This window comes from Phoenix dactylifera, chromosome 5 (genome assembly GCF_051530095.1).
Source record: "Phoenix dactylifera cultivar Ajwa chromosome 5, Ajwa_hap1_PhDact_Kaust_v1.1, whole genome shotgun sequence".
NCBI lineage: Eukaryota > Viridiplantae > Streptophyta > Magnoliopsida > Arecales > Arecaceae > Phoenix > Phoenix dactylifera.
Window position 1 is genome coordinate 34,355,051 of NC_143194.1, and position 22,127 is coordinate 34,377,177.

The window sequence follows — 22,127 nt, forward strand, 5'->3', positions numbered from 1 at the left end:
GGCTACTGACATGGCCGTTACGGGGCGTCGTGGAGCAGCGCCGGGTACGGTCATGGCAGGGCGTAGTGGAGCTCCGCTTTGTACGGTCGATACAGGAGATCGTGGGCAGCATCGGGTACAGCCGTTGCAGGGAGTAGTGGAGCAGGAGGCCGCGGCGTGCCTCTGGAGAATAGCCTGTCGTTATCAAAAGATCTCCGACTCGGGGTCGGAATGCTGGATCATAGGGCAGCCGACCTGGGGTCGGGCTGCGAAGCCGAGGAGGTCCGACTCGGGGTCGGAGTGCTGGATCATAGGGCAGCCGACCCGGGGTCGGGCTGCGGAGCCGAGGAGGTCCGACTCGGGGTCGGAGTGCTGGATCATAGGGCAGCCGACCCGGGGTCGGGCTGCGGAGCCGAGGAGGTCCGACTCGGGGTCGGAGTGCTGGATCATAGGGCAGCTGTAGCTTTCCTGGATACGCGTGCCGATCACGTGGGGCATGGCGGCTCAATTCCCCCATAACAAAAACTATTTCTCAATATTCATAGGTATAGGACTAGTTTAATTTGTAATTATATAATTTTGTTAGTTGTACGGACTCTATTCACAAATCTTGAAGAATATTCAGCCGAACCATCTAAGGAGCCTTTTTAACGGACTACGAGCTAGATTCAATTTTCTGGCTCCCCGTAGAATTATGGATAGAGTATTCATCAGCTAGGCTTGGGCCTCGTGCCGGCACCGGTTGTGGGTGGAGTTCCCAGTTTGGTCGCGCAGCCTCACCGAACCAAAAAAAAGCAAGGAAGCCCTCTCTTTCTTTTAGGCACCAGGCAGGACGGCACGGCAGCTGCCGACCCACCCAAGGCGCGCGGGGCCCGTGGGCCCCCACGCTCCACGAGCCAGAGTACGATTGGACGGTAGCGTCGTCCGACGCTGCGGCGGTACAGCAAAAACGAAAAACGTCGAACAGGTGATCGATATTTTAAGGTGAAAAAGTACGCGCGGTGGGCTGCGACTCCGAGAAGGGCGGGCCCCACCGGGCCTGCACGTGATGGAACAGTGCTACGGGGCATGGGCGCCGAGTCAGGCGCGGGTCCCGGGAATCTCGATCCGAGTGTGATGGCCGCTGGGCCTTGGGTTCGAATGCATTTTCGATTTGACGCTGGTGCGCTCGGTAAAGGCCGACGGATGGAGGCATGGGGCACAGTAGAGCGACTACCAGCCCGTCTGCAACCTTTCTGGGGAATCTGAAAGCTAATGGCGTAGTCTGTGGGCTTTTAACGAAGCTCCAATCTGCGGCTTCCTATCCGCTTACGTGCTTATCATTCATGTAGCTCAGCTTTTTCAAAAGTTCCAAGGACGCTGCAATGATTTTATGCAGAAAAGCTTATACGAATGATGAATGTCTCTGATTATATTCTCTCTCTATGTCTCCTTATAGCTTTTTCCTGTATTATTATCATCTGTATTTGCGGTATATTGGATATTTAACTGGTTTAGTGCGAAATACAATTATGGTCCCACTCCCACCAATCCCACCCTAATAAACCACGTAGTACACGAAGAGAAAATTGCTTCAAAAAGAGGGGGGGGGGGGGGGGGGGGGGGGGGGGTGGGAACTAGCCTGCATATCAAGAGCAATCCTTATTGCCGCATGTTACGAAGGAATTGATGCTCTAAATCTCTATCATCACAATGTATCTCATAAAGCTATTTAATTATACAATTTTTCCCATGCTATATGGCATCTCATTTTTGGGGAATCATGGTTGGGTCCTGTAGCATTACTAAGGAGCAATTTTTTATTTTTCATTGATTTGAATGCCATCAAATTCTAAAGCTACTCCTTAGATCTTGGCCAACCTGCTTTCACCTTAGTATCAGCCAACCTTAGCAGAGCTCAAGTAGTAACCGACCTCAACTCAGATTGACAGATTCTAGCAACAACACCTTTAGCGGCAACGTGATACATGGCAAGCACATATAAAAACTGGAGAGATCAGGAGAAGTAGTTATAGCTTCACATAGTTCAAGGGTGCAGATAAGAGTAGATGGTTGTAGCCCGTCCACTTATCTCGAACCTAGAGCCTAATGGAATTGCACTCTCATTTCTATATAGATAGGGCTAGAAAACTCAGGCATACATCTTATTTCAACCTAATCTTATTACTCGTTTATTAACTTGTATTTTTCACTTTTCAAATCTTTTTATATTTTTTTTACCAAAGTTCTACCCAATTTAGGCATCGGAAGTGTTGTTGCTAGAATCTAAGGTTTGTTAAGTTTGGCTAACTCTCAAGGTGAGATTGATGTTGGCTGCAATCTAAAGTGAAACACTTTGTGCTGATGGATGATGGAGATATTGGTGAAATGGTTAACTAGGCTTTCAAGATGTAAATCCAATCTGAAATTAAAATTCTTTTGCTAGCAATTTTCTAGCAGGCGATCCTCCGAGGTTTAAGTTAGCCGAATTCTAAAAAAATAATAAAAAAAAGATGGAGTTTCTAGAGAGAGTGAAGTTTATAGAATGAATGACTTAAGAATCCTCTAGTTTCCTCTATATAGAGGATGAGATTGGCGTTGGTTACTCAGATTAATGGAGCATGCAATAACTGCATGGTAATGACTCTTCACAACATTCAATGGTAAAAACATGTACACTGTGATAATTGCTTTAATTATACAATTATGACTAAGCTAGGCATGACTATTTTCTTAACGGGCATTAACCACCTTCTCTAGGTCTTTAATGAGATAGATGGAGTTTTCCTATTACTGAATTAAGCCGGAACAACACGTTGGCCAAAATCGAGGTAAAGTACTTGGGACCATATCGAGATTAAAAACTTCGGTCTGTCCGAGATCGGGTTGACAAATATTCTATCATATTAAGAGGGTTCTCAATCGGATCTGTTTCAACAACATTTGATCATCTTTTGGTCTACGGGTTACATTCCATGGTTATTGGACTATTTGACAGCCCGACTTCACATCGCCGAATCTACCGCATGCCTTCAAGATCAGTGTTTTGGTGATTAGAAAAAAAATAATTACTCTACCAAAAAGGGGCATCGGGTGTAAGAAAATCGAATGAGCGACGTGGCAAGTGGCAACGGACCTATCCGATAATTTTCAAATATAACCCGCACCCCACCTAGCGGAAAAAGATCACTCCATTGACCGTAACAATTAGAATGCCCAGAACACGCCTACCAAAAGTCCAAAATCAAGGCAAGACCATCCACCCCCCGGTCCTTTTTTTTTTTTTGAATAGAATTCTCCCCTGCCGTTCACACGCAAACGGAGCTTCTAGAGAAATCGGGATGAAAGATGTTCCCAGAATTTCAGGTTTTAAATTGGAGGGCATTTTCTGTAATTAAGCGTGGTAAACCCTACAAATAAATGGACACGGGAGAAGTTCAGAGGGGTTTCTTTATTTCCGATGCCGCGTTTTCGAACGCGGTTGCGCTCCTTTTCTTCCCTTCCCGCGCGACTTTCTCGTCTTTTGCTACTTCCACCCTCGCTCTCCGCCTCGCTTTCTCCGCCCTCGTCTTCGATGTTTTCTAGGCGATAAGCCCCCGATTACTAGAAAATAGAGGTAATTTTCTCCATTGACGAGCTTTGAGCGAAAAAGATTTCTCCTCCGCATACTACTTCTCTAACTAGTAAAATAGCTATAGGCGTCCGATGTCTGACGATCGGATCGGAAGCGCAGGCTTCGTCGAAGAGGGATAGAAGGACCAAGGGGAGGAAGTGCGCACATAGCCCTTTTCCGATCCAAGATTTCTGGTAAGTTTTCAAACCTCAGTGGTTGAAATATTTGCGTTCGTTTTCTTCTTCCGATCCGAGTAACGAAAAACTCAGTTCAGTTAGATTGATTAATCGATCGCTGCAATCCGACAAAAATCGAAGATCAGAAAAATAAAATTATAAGCCGTGCATGGCCAGGCCTTGCCGCTCGCCATTTTTTTTTTGGTTTCGAATTTTTTTAATAAAAACTACAGTTTAATTATTTTTTCCTTAATTATGCTTTTTTTGTGGTTTTCTGTTTGCTAGCTCGATATTGAAAATATCAAGCGCCGGTTTATATTTTCACTCCCCGTTGTATGCATCGAGTGTCCGTACGAGTCGTGTTCGAATTTTTTTGAATTCGAATATCAATAGTTACCGGTTATAGCCGGTTAAATGGGGCTACGCATTCAAAAAGCGCTGGGCCGGGGTAGCAATATAAAACCGCTATTATTCTCCTTACAAAGTCCTGCCCATGTCGAGCCACGCTTTGAATCTGGAAGTGCTTTTTGGGCGCGTTATCGTGATGGTCCACGTGAGCATTTTAGCAGTGGGTGGGTCCGCTTCGGGAATATTTGTCCTGTGCGAGTCATATTATACAACTAGGAACCCACCAGATTCCGTGTTAGAATAAAACAAAAGAATTCCATTTTTTTTACTGACGAATTAGAAAATGCAACGTGATCAATAGACATAAACAAAGAAGTCTAACTCTACTTTGCGTTGGATTTTACGTAAAAGTCATTTTGGTCTCCATTATGTTCCTCCTATTTCGCCATTGGCTCCCGTTTAGGAGGACTGTAGTCGGCAAGGTTATGGTTTATTGTGTCATCAGGCTAACCAAATAAACTAATCAACTTATTCTGGGCCTGGCTAGTTTTAGACTACCAGTAATCGTTAGGTTCTCCTTGGTCTGTGTTAGCCTAACCTAACCACATCCACAATCCAACATATTAACCACGGATACCACATTGATGTATGAAGATCTTTGTATTTTTTAATTCCTTGTGCTGGCTATTGGCAGATGCATTATATTCATAACTTGATAACAGTATAGGAAATTGTTGGTTGAGCTGTAATTGTCAATAATAATTCTTATGACTCTAAAGCGATTTTAGATTCTATCCTTCACACAAAAGATTTTTTTTTTTTTTTCGAGAAGTGTATTGTTGGATCGCGCAATAGCATCTATAACATCTGTGCTGATAGATGAAAGAGAGTTTGAAATGCTTTAAGAGATTTGTAAGGTTGATCCAATGGTTGATGTTGCAAAGAAAAAAAGAAAAAACAAATATTACTTCGGGCCAAAGATGCAATCCGAACCCTCTTAAGTGTTCGTTTGCCAATGTCAACGTTCGGTAGGTTCGCTGGAACTCGATGAATTCTACAATTAATTCTTCAACGGATGGAACTTAATCGTACCCCTGGTTTGGTGTCCTGACGCGGTCCATTTATACCCCTGGACCAAATGGCCATCTAAGACCCGACTTTTCCAAAGGATCTTTCCAGAACTTCAGGACTTCTGCCCATCTGCCGTTCAATATTTTTTGCACCGGGTCTTAAATTTGCGCACTTGGAAATATTCAAATTACCAATATTATTTTTCATTTGAAAGTAATCATGCAGACGACCTTTCTAAAACTTTGTGTGAATGTAAGCATAGGATCCTACCGTTTCTACAGGATTGTATTTTCCATATTTGACTCGATTTTTGTTTTCTTTCTTAATAGATCATGTTACATGTATCTACCTAAATATGGTATCCTTGTCTGGGAGTTCCAGGCGTTGCATACCGGCATGTTTCATCCGATAAAAGCTTGCTTATAGCTATTAAAAGTTCACGCCTATCTCATTGTCTAGAGGGGGTCTACATAATAAAGTGTGACCTATAGAGAGGGTAAATATATTAATAATACTCCTTCCATTCTTAACACTAACTTGGGGTTCGGGAGTTTATAAGGGTGATCCAAATCTGATAATATCGAGAATTGAGCATGTTTAGGTAGCTGCTATAAATTTGCTATTTGTAGCTGACGTGGGAGATCGACCAATAGCTACCATGAAGCTTTTGACTAACCAAACAAAGCTTGCCACATGATCGATCCAGAGACACGTAGAGAGTCTTTTAAATTTTAAAATCTCCTCTAGTTGGCAACATCTGGACCATGTTGTGAACGCAAGTGAAACATCCGCACATGATTTTGGGATGTGCGGTTGGTTACCAAAAACGATCAATTCGTACTTTTAAATTCTTTAGCGATGGGCATCGATCCTTGTATGCATAAATCATTTCTCGGAGATCCTATAGGTAAATATTTTTGAACTCTTTTATGTCTGTGAGGACTCATACGGGCATGTGTTTAGTTCCACATTGGTTATTCGTTGGATAAAATTTTGGTACTTATACAGGATTAAGGAACCCAAATAATAAAAACTTCCGGCTAGCCATTTTGGGTGAGATCCTGGGTTGTTACAAATGGTATCAGAGCGGATTCGACCCATAATCTATGTGGACTAGAGGATACTGCACCACGCATCCATTAGGGCGGACCACGAGCTGATCATGGTATTTATGATTAGATTTGAATGGATTTGAATCCTTAGCCTGATGAGGACGTCAGGGCTTGAATGAGTGGAGTATGTGAAGATTCGTGCGGGCATGTGTTTACTTCCACATCGGTTATTTGCTGGTAGATCTTGGATACTTATACAGGATCGAGGAACTCAAATAATACCTTCCGGCTAGCCATTTCGGGTGAGGTCCTAGGTTGTTATAAATGGTATCTGAGCGGACCCGTTCCATAACCTATGTGCACTAGGGATACTAAAGTACGGATCCATTGGGGCTGACCACGGGCCAATCGTGGAATTTGTGATTAGATTTGAATAGATTTAAACCCTTAGACATTAGGGCTTAAATGGAGGGAGTATGTGAGAACTCATACGGACGTGTGTTTAGTCCTACATCGGTTATTCGCTGAGTAGATCTTGGGTACTTATACAGGATCAAGGAATCCAAATAATAAAAACTTTCAGCTAGCTATTTTGGGTGAGATCTTGAGTTGTTACAATATCTTTGTGCCGCCATTGTACCGCTCTTACAACATCTCTACTGTTTCATGAGAATTCATTTGACTTAAGCATCAAAAGATTCATTCTAGGGGTGAAAATGGATGAGATAATATTCGTCCAGATCTATTTTCATATTCGAATTTATTCGAATATATATAGAAATGTAAGCATTCTACTAATATCCGTATTTTGTATCCATATTTGTCAAAAAAAATAAATATGGATATATAGATAGACAACTATCCAATCAGTATTCGAATATTTGATTCTATTTGTAATCTTATTTAATTTTAGATGATATTCATAAAATTTTTTTAAAAATAAATAACCACATTAACATTCTATTAACTTGATTTCTTATTTACTTAGTAATATTTTTGATTTTGTGATCATAAAGTTTAATTATCATTTGTATCTATATTTTTTATATCCAATTTGTATCCATATTTATTTAAAATAAATATGAATATAAGTTTTTGTATCTGACTAATATTCGTATCTGCATCTATATTTGTCAAACAAAATAAATATAGACATGGATATACTAGTATTCAATCCGATTTCAACTTTAATCCCTTACGAAACACTCTCTAGCAAAAGGACTTTTTTGTTTTTGTTGTTTCAGATAGGATCTGGTGCTGGAGTAGAGGTCCAAGCATGATCTCTTCTTTCCACTACCACTTTGGGAGCGACCAACGTTGAAACCATCGCTATTCGAGCAAAACATCCATTATATCTCCACCTCGAAGACATATCACTATCTTCAGCTAATCCGTATGGTTCGAGCAGCTGATCATTCGAGCACTCTAGTAGCTTGATCAGCTCGACGTCTTGATTAGGCCGATACCTAGCGACAATCGTCACCATTAACATATTCTAGATTTGTTCCCTCAAAATAACATATTCTCGGTTTTTTTTGTCTACATCATATATGTAGATTTTTTAATGTTGCAATGCAGGAATTTCCCCATCATGGCCCATATGAGAATATCATGTCTTGCAGAAAATATTTTAAATGAATAATTCATACTTTTGATTAATGCCGTACACACTAGCTCGTTCTTGCCTTTCACTTTGTCCTTTTTTATTTTTAGATGAGAAACTCTTTGCCCTCTTTAAAATCTCCTTTGCCGGTTCTTTTCCATTTTTAAAGTAGAATAAACCCTTAAAAAAGACCACCTCTAAGTTCTAACGGAACATTTCCTCTAAGAAAGCAGGGACCGCAGCCGTCGGATTGCTTCTCTCAGTGCCGTTGGATTTGTTCTCCGCGCGGGACGCCTCAGCTCCGTTTGTTCCTCTTCATCTATCCTCTCACCAGCTACTTCTATTTCTCTCGCCCTACCGTCTCTTCTGTCTTGGTTACAATACGGGCTTCCCCTTCGGAAGAAAGCAATAGATGGAGACCGCCAGGCCGGCGCCATCTAACTTTGGGTCACTGGCCAAGACCGTTACGAAGATCCTCCGCCTCCGGCGGGCCGCCACCGGCTCCGGCGGAGGCGGCGGCGTTGGTGTCGCCTCTGACAAATATAAGCCAATCATGGAGAAGCTCAAGCTCTCAGGAAACCTCACAGAGTACTCCACCATGCTCTCCGAGCCTCACAAAGACGAGGATGGGAAGCAGCAGCAGGAGCACTCGCAGAAGCTCTCCTCCAAGGATAAAGAGGCCATGGAGTCCCTCCTTGCGAACCTCTTCGCCAGCATCTCCGCCATCAAGGCGGCCTACGCTCAGCTCCAGGTGGCCCAGTCACCCTACGACCCCGACTCCATCCAGTCCGCCGACAAGTCCGTGGTCTCCGAGCTCAAGCACCTCTCCGTCCTCAAGCAGTGCTACCTCAAGAACCAGCTCCAATCCCACGCTCCCCCGGCCTCCCAGTCGGCCCTGGAGGCCCAAATCCAGGAGCATCGTAGCCTCCTCAGGACATACCAGATCACCACCAAGAAGCTCGAAGCCGAGATTCAGCTCAAGGACTCCGAGATTCTCTCCCTCCAAGCCGAGCTCCTGTCCTCCGAGAAGCAGAACCGAGCCCTCGACGCGAGGCTCCACCCGGGCCGCTCCCTCGCCGCCCTTGATGATCTCCACCTCTCCGGCTTGAACCCCACCCATTTCCTCACCGCGCTGCGGTACGCCGTGAAATCGATCCGGTCCTTTGTCCAGCTGATGGTCAGGGAGATGGAATCGGCCGGGTGGGACCTCGACGCCGCGGCCGGGTCCATCCAGCCTGACGTGCTCCGCCGGAAGCCTCGCCACCGGATCTTCGCCTTCGAATCCTTCGTCTGCCAGAAGATGTTCTCCGACTTCCACCGCCGTGACTTCAATCTTAGCTCCTCGGCAGACCGGTCCGCCTGGGACCAGCGCCGGTTCTTTAAAGAGTTCACCGACCTCCAATTTGTGAGTTTAAAACAGGCTTTCGATGGGAAAGGCCAGAAGTCGGCGTTGGGAAAGTTCTTGAGGGCCAAGTATTTGGCCCTGGTCCACCCGAAGATGGAGGCGTCCTTCTTTGGTGATCTAGATCAGAGGGCGCTGGTGAGCTCGGGGCGGGGGTTCCCGGAGTCGGCTTTCTTTGCCGGCTTCGCGGAGATGGCGAGGCGCGTGTGGCTCCTACACTGCCTCTTCTTCTCGTTCGGGCCGGAGGAGGAGGGGTCCATCTTCCAGGCCCGCCGTGGTACCCGGTTTTCGGAGGTGTACATGGAGAGCATCGCGGAGGACGACGACGACGACGACGACACGGCCGGTGTGAGGCCCCCCGCCGTGGGGTTCACGGTGGTCCCCGGGTTCCGGGTGGGGAAGACGCTGATACAGTGCAAGGTCTATCTCTCGTCTAGGGTGGGCGGGCGGTCATGATTCTTCTCTGGGATATCCATCGGACGGCGGTGGAGGTATCCAAGCCTAGTCTGGACTCTAAGGTCGTGATGTCATCAGGAGTTTTGCCATTTGGGCCCCGCGGTCCTTTTGTCCTGTTGAGGACCGTGGGGCGGTAACGCGTGACGGTGGTAAGGTGGGTGACAGATCTGATGGGAAGTGGCGCAGGGGTTCTTTAAACGTCTATGTATATATATGGTAGTGTTTATTGTTTTTCAGAATTTTAAATGAGTATTTATTAGAGATATCTGGAAGGTAGATAGCGTCAGATGGTATACTGATTTACGTTATGTTGTGGTAATATGCTCAGTGAGTATGGAACTTGGGGGGTGTTTGTCTTGGGGGGGGATTAATTAGAAGAATAATAATGGAGGTTGGTCTTGGGGGGTGATTAGAATAGAATTATTTGGTGGGAGGTGGAACGAATGGGCGCCAAAGAAAATGGGATTCTCTGGATGTCGACATCCTAGAATGGTTGGTTTTTTGCTGCCTTTTTTATGCTCCGTGGCTGTCCCGGAGGAGACCGTTTTGTTGTCGTTGTGTCCCGGTTGGGCTGATGCGTTCTCTATTGTTAATTTTGGTTATTGGTCTTGAGATAGACGGAGTTTATTTCACCGCTACAATGGCTGGATTGTGCTGAGGATGAATGCAGGACAACCCGGCTCTGTAGTTCAAGACTCCAACCCCATGGTTCCAGTTAAATTTATTATTTATTACTAGCACGCTGGACCTGGTTAGCTTACGTGACTGCGTTCCGAATTGATCCACAGAGGAATGCTGGGTTTTTTCACCCAAATCAGGGTACTCAAATCAAATTGGTGATTAATGGTGGTAAGAGCTTTCTGTATTAGCCTTTTTCATATGAACTCTCTACTACTCTGTTGATGCTTTCCGTTGCTTACGTACTTGTGTGGTGTTGATTTTCCGTTTACAGCACCAACTTCTCTCATCGGCTATTACAAATTCATGTAAAACAAGTCCTTGTGTCTCAGATCTGTGCTTGACGGCGACCTGTCTCAGATATCAGACCAGGCTTCTCTTTATAGTTTTGATTCTCCGGTGGTGGTAGCGCGTCCACGTCTTAACCAAACAAGCTAGTTTATTGGAGATGATAGCTCTGTTTTACCGAGTTAAACTTTTAAAATAGATGATGAACTCGAGTTAGCTTTTCAGCTTAGAATTGATGGAAAGAAGAAAATATTTGGAAAGTTTTAATTGATTTCTTCCCATGGAACAGGTCACTTTCATTTGTGTTGTACGACTCTTAAGGGGAGAGACAATTGTTCTGGCATGGGCTTGACACGTGAATCAAGGTGCTTGTAACGAGCTAGTGTTCCCCAAAGCATGACAGGCCTGAAAGCAACGTCAATGAAAAAGATAGCAAGCAACCATGTCCAAAGCCGATGATATGGGCAAGCCACCGAATTATAAGTCGCGCTGATGCCAAGTTGGGTTCACGTATTAACCATGCTCGGGGCCATTTCCTTTCAAAAATTTCAGCAAAGGATTAAGTTAATTTTAATCATGTCTAAATTGGGAAAACCAGCATCAAGATCTCGTGGAAGAGAGAACTAGATCGCTCGGTCAATATAAATCCATAAATGAGTTCACTAAGTTCATCACTTACTGAAAAACAAGATAGTTTTTTTTTATTATTATAACATATATCTCTTGGATGGTCAGTTGTCCATCGGCTCTACGTTTTTGCCTCTTTTTGTGTCAGATGTTCTCATGGTTGATGAGTGCATACCTATTTTGTTGATGGGCTCCATTTCTTGATGGGCTGGCGGCCGGAGGCCTCACTCGGAAGAGGACCTATCCAGCGACCCAGGCCCAAAAGCCCGACCTTGTTTTCTGAAAGTCCAGGCCGGCTCGACCCCTCCAACTTAGAGCCGACCCAGCGACGCTAGCGTTACCATCGGAGCCCGGGGGCCGCCTTTTTCCAAAGGCAACAACTGTCCGTCCAAAACAATGTAGATTTTGGGAGAGCTTCAAACATTATAGGTGGTATTTGTCATGTATAAACAGAGAACGTAACATTCTATACATTCTGTTGGTGTAGTAAGATGATCTCTCACTGAGAGAATATGACAGAAAGATGATATCTCTATGCTGTAACATTCTATACATTCAGTTGTGCTATGATAATTACAAGTGGCAAATGCAATTTTTGTATTTTTTGGTAATGTGGCAAGAATTTAGCTCTATGCTTCCAAGACTACCAAGTACAGCATGATGGCTTCATATGGATGTCAAACAACTTTTCTCATCTTCTTTTATTTTTCTCTACTGTTCCCTGCTTGTTCCTGGTACTATATCAGACACAGGATGGGATTTTATTCTTGTCATTTTAATATGAATTAAGTTGAATATGGATAGATTGATGGCTAGAAGAGGATATATATATATATATATATATATATATATATATATATATATATATATATATATATATATATATATATATATAAATTTAAAAAGCAAGTTGCTAAGCTCCATCTGCCATTGAGTCTTTACAATTTCTTTGGTAACTAACATTATCAACTCGCCTAGTGAAGTTTTTTTATTTGTGAAGTCAAATTTAAGGAGATTAAGGAGGATCGAATGGTTTCAAGCCAATAAAATAGGTTCAACTTTTACCATGACAAGCATAGTTATTTAGGCATCGACAGGTTGCGGGTCACCAAATCCAATCCAAGAACAAGTCTATTTTGTTTTAATATTTTGTTTATTTTTGATCTTTGGTTTGTGTTAGTCTATTGTTGAGATCTTCTGATCTGAAGCTTTAATAGATAGTTAAATAAGCCACATTATGGTAACTGTACTATTTACAGTACTATTCATGCTCCACTGTCTACGTGAACAGTAAGAGAGTACTTCTAAGGATAGGTTGGAAATATAGCTTTGTATTATCGTTTTCCTATTGTTGTAAATAGGGATTTGGAGTCCATGTAATGCAGTTTTTGGAGTTTTTATATAGATTTAATCGGAGAGTTGGCCTGGCTCTTTCCCTTCTCTTTTTTTATTCCCTTATTTTTTTCTAATATATCTTCTAATTACTTTTTTTTTGATCCATTATTTTGTCCTATTTGCATATTGATCTAGATCTAATCATATTTGAATTTCACATGGTTATTATCTATTTTCCGTGTAGTTCTTAGGCTCTCCATCCATGGACACAGTGGGACTTGGTTTTAGGCGAAGGGCCCAAGCATGTGGGCCCTTGTAACGATGTATCCTTTGAATACAAGATACAATAATATGAGAGTCCTTAAAATTTCCATCCAAACCATTTTGCATTGCACCCTTTCACACAAATAATTGGCTTCTCGGCAGAACAAAATGATTACTGTTGAGAATCTAGGGAAAAGAAACTGGAATCGTCCTTAGACGTGTTTTTGGTGGAGATGCAGATGAAATAATTGATCACCTCCTTTTATCTTCATATTTGGCCTTTTCTTCGTGGCAAAATTTAGAATTTCTAATGCTACTGCATTCCACCATTGCAGTACATTGGTCTATTGGATGAGAATTTGGGCAAAAGTTGCAACATTGATACATTGTTGCACCAACTTCATAATGCTTTACCCAAATGCCATACAAGAATTGGATATCTTAAGGATACCATCTCGATTGTTAAGTTCTGAAATATACTCTTTTTCCTTTTCCTTGCCCAATTGTTTTGCTATCCATGACGTTTCTCTCAAGATTACAGTCAGGTCGCGTCATCTTATCTTGGTATCCTTGGTTAAACATATGCAGAGTACATCCATCCATATTCAATAAGGTTTACAGCATCATATTACTGTTCAAGCCACATTAGCAAGCCATTTATTTTGGGCTAACTTAGGCCATCTTAAATACTTGGACCTAAATCCACACTTATAATTAATTATGTGGACTCATGAATATGTTGTCGCAACTCAGGACCTTATCTAAAAAGACTAGTTGGAAGGTATTATTAAAATTTCTTGATTTTTTATAAGTACTCAAGTTTTACCCAGTATATAGTCGATGTAGGATTAAATATACATTCGCATGAGTCCTCACAAACTCTTTCTGCTTAAGCTTTAGCATGCTTGCCAGACTAGAAGTCTAAATCCATTTAAATCCAATCATAAACACTACAATCATCTCATAATTAGCTTAAATCAATCCGTACTACAGTATCCTCTGGTCCACATAGGTCATAGACCGGCTCTAATTTGTTACCATTATATATTGTAATATTGTATGTATGTAGCATGAGGTTAGAAGGTTGGAGTCCTTGGGACAATAGTGATTAGAAATTCAACTTTTATTAATGTGAATAAGATAATATAAACAAATAATTATCCCAATTAAGAAATTAATTATAGTATTTGTCCTATCCTATATTATAGTACATACAATAAGATGCCACAATTCAAACAACAAGGAAATTAGAGAATATACCAAGGATATAACTAAACCCATGCAAAACTTGTTTAATACTTGATGGCAAGCACATAGGAATCTTTTTCTTTTCAGTGTGCAAGGCAGCAAGCTTAGAAGCTCACCAATCACCCAACGCCCTTCGGTTGGATAAATGACTAAATGGGCGAATTCTGGAGATTAGAGACACACCTTTTTTTTTTCCCCTTCAGTTTTTTTTATGATTATTGTGTCTGTCGCACTTATTTTCTTTGATATGTAGTACTTATTTTTTATTTAGATTATTATATTTTATAATTATTGAATTTATTGGATGATTGTGTGATTATTTTTGGACATATTAATTAATTGAGTTGGTATGAATCATATAAAAATTATAGATGATATTTTTCATTTGGATATTTATATATAAATATTTGGAAATGGATAAAAATTTTTTAATGAATTTCAGTTTTTGATTTTGTGGGGGCTATAATTTTATTTTATTTCAAAATTTATTTGGTTTCGATTTCGATTTCGAGTGGCTGTGGTAGATTTCAAATTTGGTTTCAATTTTTTAACTCATCCTACCAAATCCACCCTATTTGCATTTCTAAAATACTAAGTATACATAATGTACAAATAGCAAAGGCATCTTTCGAAGGCATGCATGCAAAGAAAGCCCCCTTTTTCTCTTCCTTCAATTATGGTGCTATTATATATGTTACAGAAATAAAGGCTTCATTGTCTTGCTCTTCTTGGTGGAGTTGTAATATTCATCATCACCAACACTGCAATTCAACACATCGACCGACAAGAAAAGAACATCAGTTTACCTTTCGGTGCTGGCCAGCAAGGTCTCCATTGCCTCTGCAACTTCGTAGAGGATTCAATTATCACCTAAAAAGGTGATGTGAATTGTTTGCTGCCAACCTTCGCCAATTTTTGCCATATGTTTCTCGCATCCAATTTCCAGCTTCCAACAACAAATCCAGATGGAGCCGCGCGCATGTTTGAAAGTGAGACCAAAAGTGCTCGTCCTCCGCCACCGAGTAGGCAGCCAGTTTGGGCCAATTCCGTGTACAAATGGCTCACGTTTAGCATAAGCCTCTTCCCACTGGAATTAGGGAGTAAAAAGGCCGCTTGGAACTTCAAGCACGGCCATGGGAGGGGGTTCGAATCTGTATATGTCTGGATAGTGCTATGTCATCTATTTCAAAAGATGGATGACTATTGTTGAGCACCTCAACTCGATCTCTATTCTTGATGTTAGCACATCCATCTCTCTCATGAGATGGGTAACATGGTGGCCATCCAAGCACATCTCTCTCCTGAGATAATCTATAGCTGCTACTCTTGATTTTAAATACTGTTTCAATAACTGGTGATCTTTCTTTTCTTTTCTTTTCTCCCCCTTGATCTTGCTTGTAAAGAAACCAGTTGGTGCTTTGTTTTTTCTCTTGTCGTATTTGCTCTTATTCCTTTTGGAGTCGAATCTTATGATCACAAGGCATATTCTCATGAATGGGACCTTTTAAATCCGTATGTCCGTAAGGAACTCTCATGTAGCGTGGAGAATTTGAGTGTCATATCTTTCCATGTATATCCTAAGGAAGCAGAGAGTTAAGGAGTCTAATACTACCGTTGTCTGCTTCACCATCAACGCTGCTGGTTTCATGCAGTGTACGTCAAGAGCACAATTAGTTAGTCATAAGAGCTCTGCCTTTGCTAAACGGGAGGGAGTTCTCCAGCCTAATGGCCCACAAGTAGGACATTCACATGAAGTCAAAAGTGATTGAGTGCACTAACTTTACCTATCACATGCTTATATGGAGACATCAAGCAACACTTTCTAATATGAAATGCCATGTATAATTGGCAATGGTTTTTTAGGCATGTGAAACCTCTTTGAACAAACGTTACCATTCAATGAATACACCTCTCAAGGCTCTCAGTGCATTGAAAAAAAAAAATGTTGTCTAGGGTGCTCCATAATTTGTTATTTTTGACTTTTTTTTTGAATGTTTTCGTTGTAGAACTGCATGAATATCCATTTAGCAATATATATGTATATATATGTATATATATATATATATATATATATATATATATATATATATATATATATATATATATATATATATATATATATAGGATTCTAAAAATGAATACAGAATGAACAAAGAAAAATCAAATGGCACATAAAGATCTTTGTAAGGTAGAGGAGCATGGAAACAGATTTTTTCCAATTATAAAATCTGTCATGAAATTTTATAGAAAAAAAAACAGAAACAGAAACAAAATCTGTCATATATTTCTGTCTTTGGAATGACAACATTTAATGCAAAAAGAAAAAAAAAATCATAATATATATTTAACAAAAAAATAAAAATAAAAATATAAAAAAAAGTTCATTGAAATAATAATTATGCATGTCAGTTCGCATTTAAAAAGCGAAAAAAAAAATCAAACAACGATCAAACTTACAATGAAACAGCAATAAGCACCGGTGCATTTTGATGGCCATGCAATAGAAAAAGTTGCGATGAGATGGTTCACCATGAGCAATTCATTGATCGATAGGACCATGACTGTTTATGAAATATTCCATGCATCCACTTGAATCAATCATGTGCATAAACATGTAAAATATCAAACATGTTTTAAAAAATTAATCGGCATTCGAGCAGTAGATTAATGTAGTTTGACTTGAGGTGTTCTTTTCCCCTCGTAGAGGGACAAAAGAAAAAAGGAAAAAAGAGTTAGGAGTACGGATGATATCATAGCATACAAACGGGTGGCGTTGTAGATGGCCGGTAGCGTTGTAGTTGGCCCAGCTTGCACTCGAGATAGGACACTAGTGCTCGCTTACAACTAGCTTTCGTTTGCCTAACGCCCAAATAGGACTTAGGATCTCCGACTAATTGGCATTATTTGCTTGGACTTACCTGCACCGAGGATCCTTTATCCCCATTAAATAATAACCCCTCTACCTAAACGATGGGGACACTCGAGTCGGTGGATCCCTGAGATTACCAAACCCAAAAAGTAGGTGAAAGTAAAACTTAGCCCTTTTGTATCCCTGCAATGAAGTCAATGGCCTTCTGCCAAATTCTTCTTCTTCTTGTACCCTCCATCCAACTGTTTTAGACGGCACTAGATAGATACCTTGAGATCTCCACAGCAGCAGGACGACAGGATTTAGTCAAATAACTCAAAAAGGTTTCTAATTAGTCTACCCAAATTAACCATCACTAATGCTGACATACCTCCTAAGATGGGGGAAAGTGTCGTATCTTTCTTTCCAGTTCGCTGTTAGATCATCTATCTGTCACTTTGAGATCTATGTAGGCAGGTGAGCGACAGACTTAGATTGCTCTAAGATCTATATGGTCGATGATCTAACGGTAAACTTGCACGAAAAAAGACATAACCACAGTCTCTTGAGATGTGTGAAATGCGTGGCAGCACAGGAGGTTTAGCATTATCGAGAATTATATTATATTTGGTTCATGTTGAATATATATATATATATATATATATATATATATATATATATATATATATATATATATATATATATATATATATATATATACAGTCGTCAACAAGCTAGCATAGCCTATTGACAGAGAAGGCTCCTTCCAACTTTGGGCTCTGAGAGGTGTCTCCTAGAGATTGAACACAGATAATTCTTGCATCATTTTTCTTTTTAATTTTGATTGACGACACCTGATGTAACTCTTGAAGAAAAGATTAAATTATATTCTTACTCACAAGGCTTTGCAGCAGGTTCAGCTCGCATTTTAAAAAAAAATCAATCCCATCAATAAATTAAAGACGATCATATTACATCTTATCATCCCGAGATGGAGCACGTAGTACCATGACGTGCAAATTCGTATCGCATGCTCCGTCGTTGCTACTGCTTTTACATTACGAGCACGCAATATAGTAAATTTAGGAATCGGAAGCAACCGCATGAAGCTCGGCTTATATATGCTCAACACTATATTGTAAAAATTCTGTCTATATAATTGAAGGGACACAAGAATACAGAAGTGATGATGGATTCCCTCTCCAATATTTATTTATCTTATATACACTTCTTCTCATTCTTGTCTATGTATGTACTCGGTACAGCAAGCCAAACCAATGATAACGAAGAAAAAGGAGAAAGTTAACAATAGGTAAAAATTGTGAATCCTGACCAACAAAAATTCCTAATATAATGAAGCCAAACTCATCTGGGGCTAGGGGAAGAAGTAATTAATGGCCAACCCCAGGGCTCGGAACCGATCCCAACAGCCGCTGAGTGTTGCCCTTGGATGTGCCGGCTGTGACAGTGTTGTGGCCACCTTTGCTAGGAGAAGAAGGTGGCGAGCTTCCCTTGGGGAGGGCACTTAGCAGCAAGCCAGCTTCGAAGGATGGAACCTTCACTTCTGCTTCACTCCGGAGCTTCCTGGCTTGTAGAGAGGGTGCGAGGAACAGAAGAGAGATAAATAGGACAAGCGGCACTCTCCTGTTATCCGAGGCCATGGAGAAAGAGGAAAACAGTTGAGTCTGGGGCGAGGTGTTCAGGGTCTGGAAGGAGTAAGGGGAATGGAATGTGTGTGATGGATTCGGGAAGGTTTGGAGGGGATGTGGAGGCCTTATAAGCGGGAGGAGGGATGGTGGGCTCTACTCCTCTCCGCGTGCTAAGTGGAATAGACCGAAGAGCAAGGGCAGGGAGGCGAGAGAGCAAGAAGCGTGGGGATGAAGTTAAGTGGCATAGTAGTCAAATAGATGTATGCTTTTTCCTTCAAAAAAATAAAAATAAAACAGAGAGAGAGAGAGAGAGAGAGAGAGATGCATCATGTATGAGTATTTTATGTTGCATATGTATCATATATATTTCTCTCAATTCTTTTCCGATTTTGGTGTGTCATCTTCTGGTTTTTGTTGCAGGAGAAACAGAGGTCTTTCTTGGGAAGTAAAATCTAGGACATTGCCGCGTGGAAGCATGAGGAGGGCGGGTGCGAGGCTAATAAATAAAAAGCCGCCGGCATCTTATTTCCTCGCACCTTCTCTCCACCCCACCGTCAGCATCACTTGAATTCGTCTCCGGTTCGGTCGAGGCGGCTTTGGACGCGTTGAACCTCGTGAAATTGTTGGATTCTCTCTCTTTTTTTCCACGGTCTATTTTGGAGTAAGCTCTTAAAGCTATCGAGAACACATTATTTCAACTATTCTATTTTGAAACGCCATCTTCTTCTATTTTGGACAATAATTGGGGTGAAGTTAAACTGTTAAATTACCTTGGTTAAAACAGGAGGAGCTTTCTTTCAACGATCCAACCCACAAACTCCTCCCAGATCAATGGTGCGTGCAACTATTGGGCCATGACTCAATTCTTCGTCCGAAAACTCTAACTATGGTGCAGCATAACTATTAACCCGATTCTTACTCTACCAGAACTCTTTTGACACTATGCATGTGCACACCGAAAGTCTTCAAATTTTGGAATCTCCTAAGCCTTCCAATATCATAGTATTAAATTTGACAATTAAGTTCTCTATAGTTAATAAGTATCTTATGGACCAGTTGTACTTGTGGCTCTTTATAATTAAGTTAGAATAAGAATTAAAGTTTGGCTGTTGCTCTTCACTATTTTTTGAGAAAGGTGACACAGTCGCCACCACTAAGAATGGAGTATCTGGTTTTTGTTTGCGAAAAGCAACCGATAAGTGGTTCTTCCTTCCAAGGAAGTCCTTGCTCTTACCAAATAGCTAGTGCTTGCATTTGTTGGCTATTTGCACGAACCAAAGCCTGGATTTGATAGACTGAGGCCTGAAAACAGCTTGTGGGGCGGGGTTGTTTGAGCGTGAACGACACCCACAATTCAGGGCAAGTGTTTCCTTTGACCCAAGGCCAATATAACTGAAGTAGGGTCCATTTGCTGGTGGTGGTCTTAGAAAGTAATCGGCTGATTCAGCCTAAATAAATGATCTGCGGCTAAGGAGTCAAAGATGGACACTGTAGCCACCACATCGCCGCCCCCCGGAGGAACGAAACTAGGAGGTATTTTGAAGTTTGAAAGGTCCGAGGAAAGGGAGAAGAAGGGACGGGAGGATGGACTTGGATATGAAATGTGATGTTCGTGCGACTATTGAGGTTTGAAAGGCAAACTGGCCATGAAATCTGAGCCATAGTTGAAAGGAGAAGGGCAGGGTCTGCTGGGGGGGTGCACGAAGTCTTACTCCTGACGTGCGGTTCTTTTGAGGTTTGAAAGGAAAACTGGCCATGAAATCTGAGTCATGGATTGAAAGGAGAAGGGCAGGGTCCGCGGGGGGGTGCACGAAGTCTTTCTCCTGACGTGCGGTTTGTCCTGCAAGCGCCCAAGGACATTTTGCTCTCCGCACTTTCTAGTCCAGATGTTCTCTCCCTTCACGGCAACAAGCTTGACCTCCGGATGGGTGGGGTGCATCCGTAGAGGATTTTAATTCAAGCAACTACAGTGAATTCTTTCTTAATTGATTAAAAAAGTACTAATAATTAAAAAAAAATTCCCTTGATTTCATGATTTAATAGTTAATGATCGATGACATCTACTAACTATTAACTAATTAGTAATTTGCAGTTCTATAAGGCTTTTGAGTGTCTTCTTGTGGATGCGCAACGCATGCCACTCGTATACTATATACAAATATCATTTAGATGTGTATACGCTATGTATGTAATATATACTTCAATTTAGTAGTTATAATGCAACAGAAACCTCGCGTAGGAAGCATTCCAGAGATGCTTCACCGCTAAAATTACAATAGAGAGAAGTGGCTTATAAAAAATTAGCTTGTTTATTAATTTTTAATTTTTAGAGATATGTTTGAACATGTTTGGTTAGAAAGAGTTGAGACTTGGAATAGGAATAAGGATGGGCGACTCTCAAACTAGCCATTTGGTTAGGAAAGGTCCATTTCCATTCCAATTTCAAGGGAAACAAGAATAGGCCCCAATCCTCCAAAATCCAATTATGCTCTCTCCTAGTATTAAAATTTCTTTCCAATTTCAGTTACAATCCAAATATGTTGAAAGATATGGCCATTCTGATTTTCGGTTCAATCCATTTTTATTTTGATTTCTATCTTGAACCAAATACATCTTTAAAACTCTTTCTCCTCCAATAGATTTTTCAAACTCTCTTCTTGCAGCACTTATCAGGTGGATTTGAATTATAACCTTCCCAACCCATCGTAACTAACATCAGATTGGCTACCAGATTGAGAGCACTGCTAAAGAATCTCCTTGTCTTTAGAATTCCGTAGCATATAACTAGTGTTGGTTAGCAAGTGACTCCTAACAAGACCTATCATTATTTCCTTCCTACTATCCGATCAAAAGACTAGCAAAAAAAAAAAAAAAAAAAGACTAAACTATAAGCGGATGGCAAACCATCTCTCACCCCCTCCCCGCCGCCAAAGTAAGGATGCTAGCGGGTTCAGTCCACGCCCAATTAAAGGCTAGTTAAACTCAAGTTACATTCAGATTTGGAATTTGGTCAAGGCCCTAACATATTTATCTAATTGATACTGCGACCTTTATGAGGTTATTTTAAACTATTGCTTAGATCTATTTGGGTCTCCTAAGTAGGCTCCAATCTCACTAAGCTTGTATGTGGATGGCTTGGGTGAAGAAGTGGGGCAAAAAATGCGACTCAAACTCGTCCAAGAATACCATTCTGAATCTGATAGAAGCCTCTTAGATAATTTCTACGCCTAGCAAACAAAGACGTCGACATAATTCCGAAAATCAGTTTTACATGAACGTTCTGGGCCAATTAAGTATCTAGATTTTTATTTTGAGGAATCTATTCTCTAAGAAATCTAGAAAAATTATTTCTTTCAATTTGTACCTTTCTTTGTTCCTTATTGCTTCTCAAACAGAAGCGGAAAAAAAAAACAACCAAGAAACTGGCTTATAAGCAAAAGCACTCTCACTATGCAAGAAGAAAAAAAATACTTTATCCAATTTTGCGGTCATTCACCATCCTGCCCATGCA

At 41.2% G+C, this 22,127-nt stretch overlaps 1 protein-coding gene across 10 annotated transcripts; it reads left to right on the forward strand.

Annotated features, from left to right (window-relative positions):
* The first annotated feature begins 3,188 nt into the window (after positions 1 to 3,188).
* Positions 3,189 to 12,080, forward strand: LOC103707359 (protein GRAVITROPIC IN THE LIGHT 1). 10 transcript variants are annotated; one of them, XM_008791811.5, is made up of 3 exons: positions 3,392 to 3,574; positions 3,657 to 3,765; positions 8,055 to 9,951. In XM_008791811.5, exon 3 carries the CDS (start codon positions 8,234 to 8,236, stop codon positions 9,677 to 9,679), a length of 1,446 nt encoding a protein of 481 aa, XP_008790033.1. In that variant the 5' UTR covers positions 3,392 to 3,574; positions 3,657 to 3,765; positions 8,055 to 8,233; the 3' UTR covers positions 9,680 to 9,951. The 10 variants fall into 10 exon arrangements, 9 of the variants coding, with proteins under 9 accessions (XP_008790033.1, XP_038985130.1, XP_088578670.1 ...); XM_039129202.3 differs by having other exon boundaries at positions 3,393 to 3,574; positions 3,651 to 3,765; positions 7,463 to 9,951; XM_088722544.2 differs by having other exon boundaries at positions 3,393 to 3,574; positions 3,651 to 3,765; positions 8,048 to 9,951.
* Positions 12,081 to 22,127: the final 10,047 nt, after the last annotated feature.

Bases quoted from the DNA above. Each gene is read 5' to 3' on its own strand.
- LOC103707359 (XM_008791811.5), top strand. From the start codon at position 8,234: ATGGAGACCGCCAGGCCGGCGCCATCTAACTTTGGGTCACTGGCCAAG.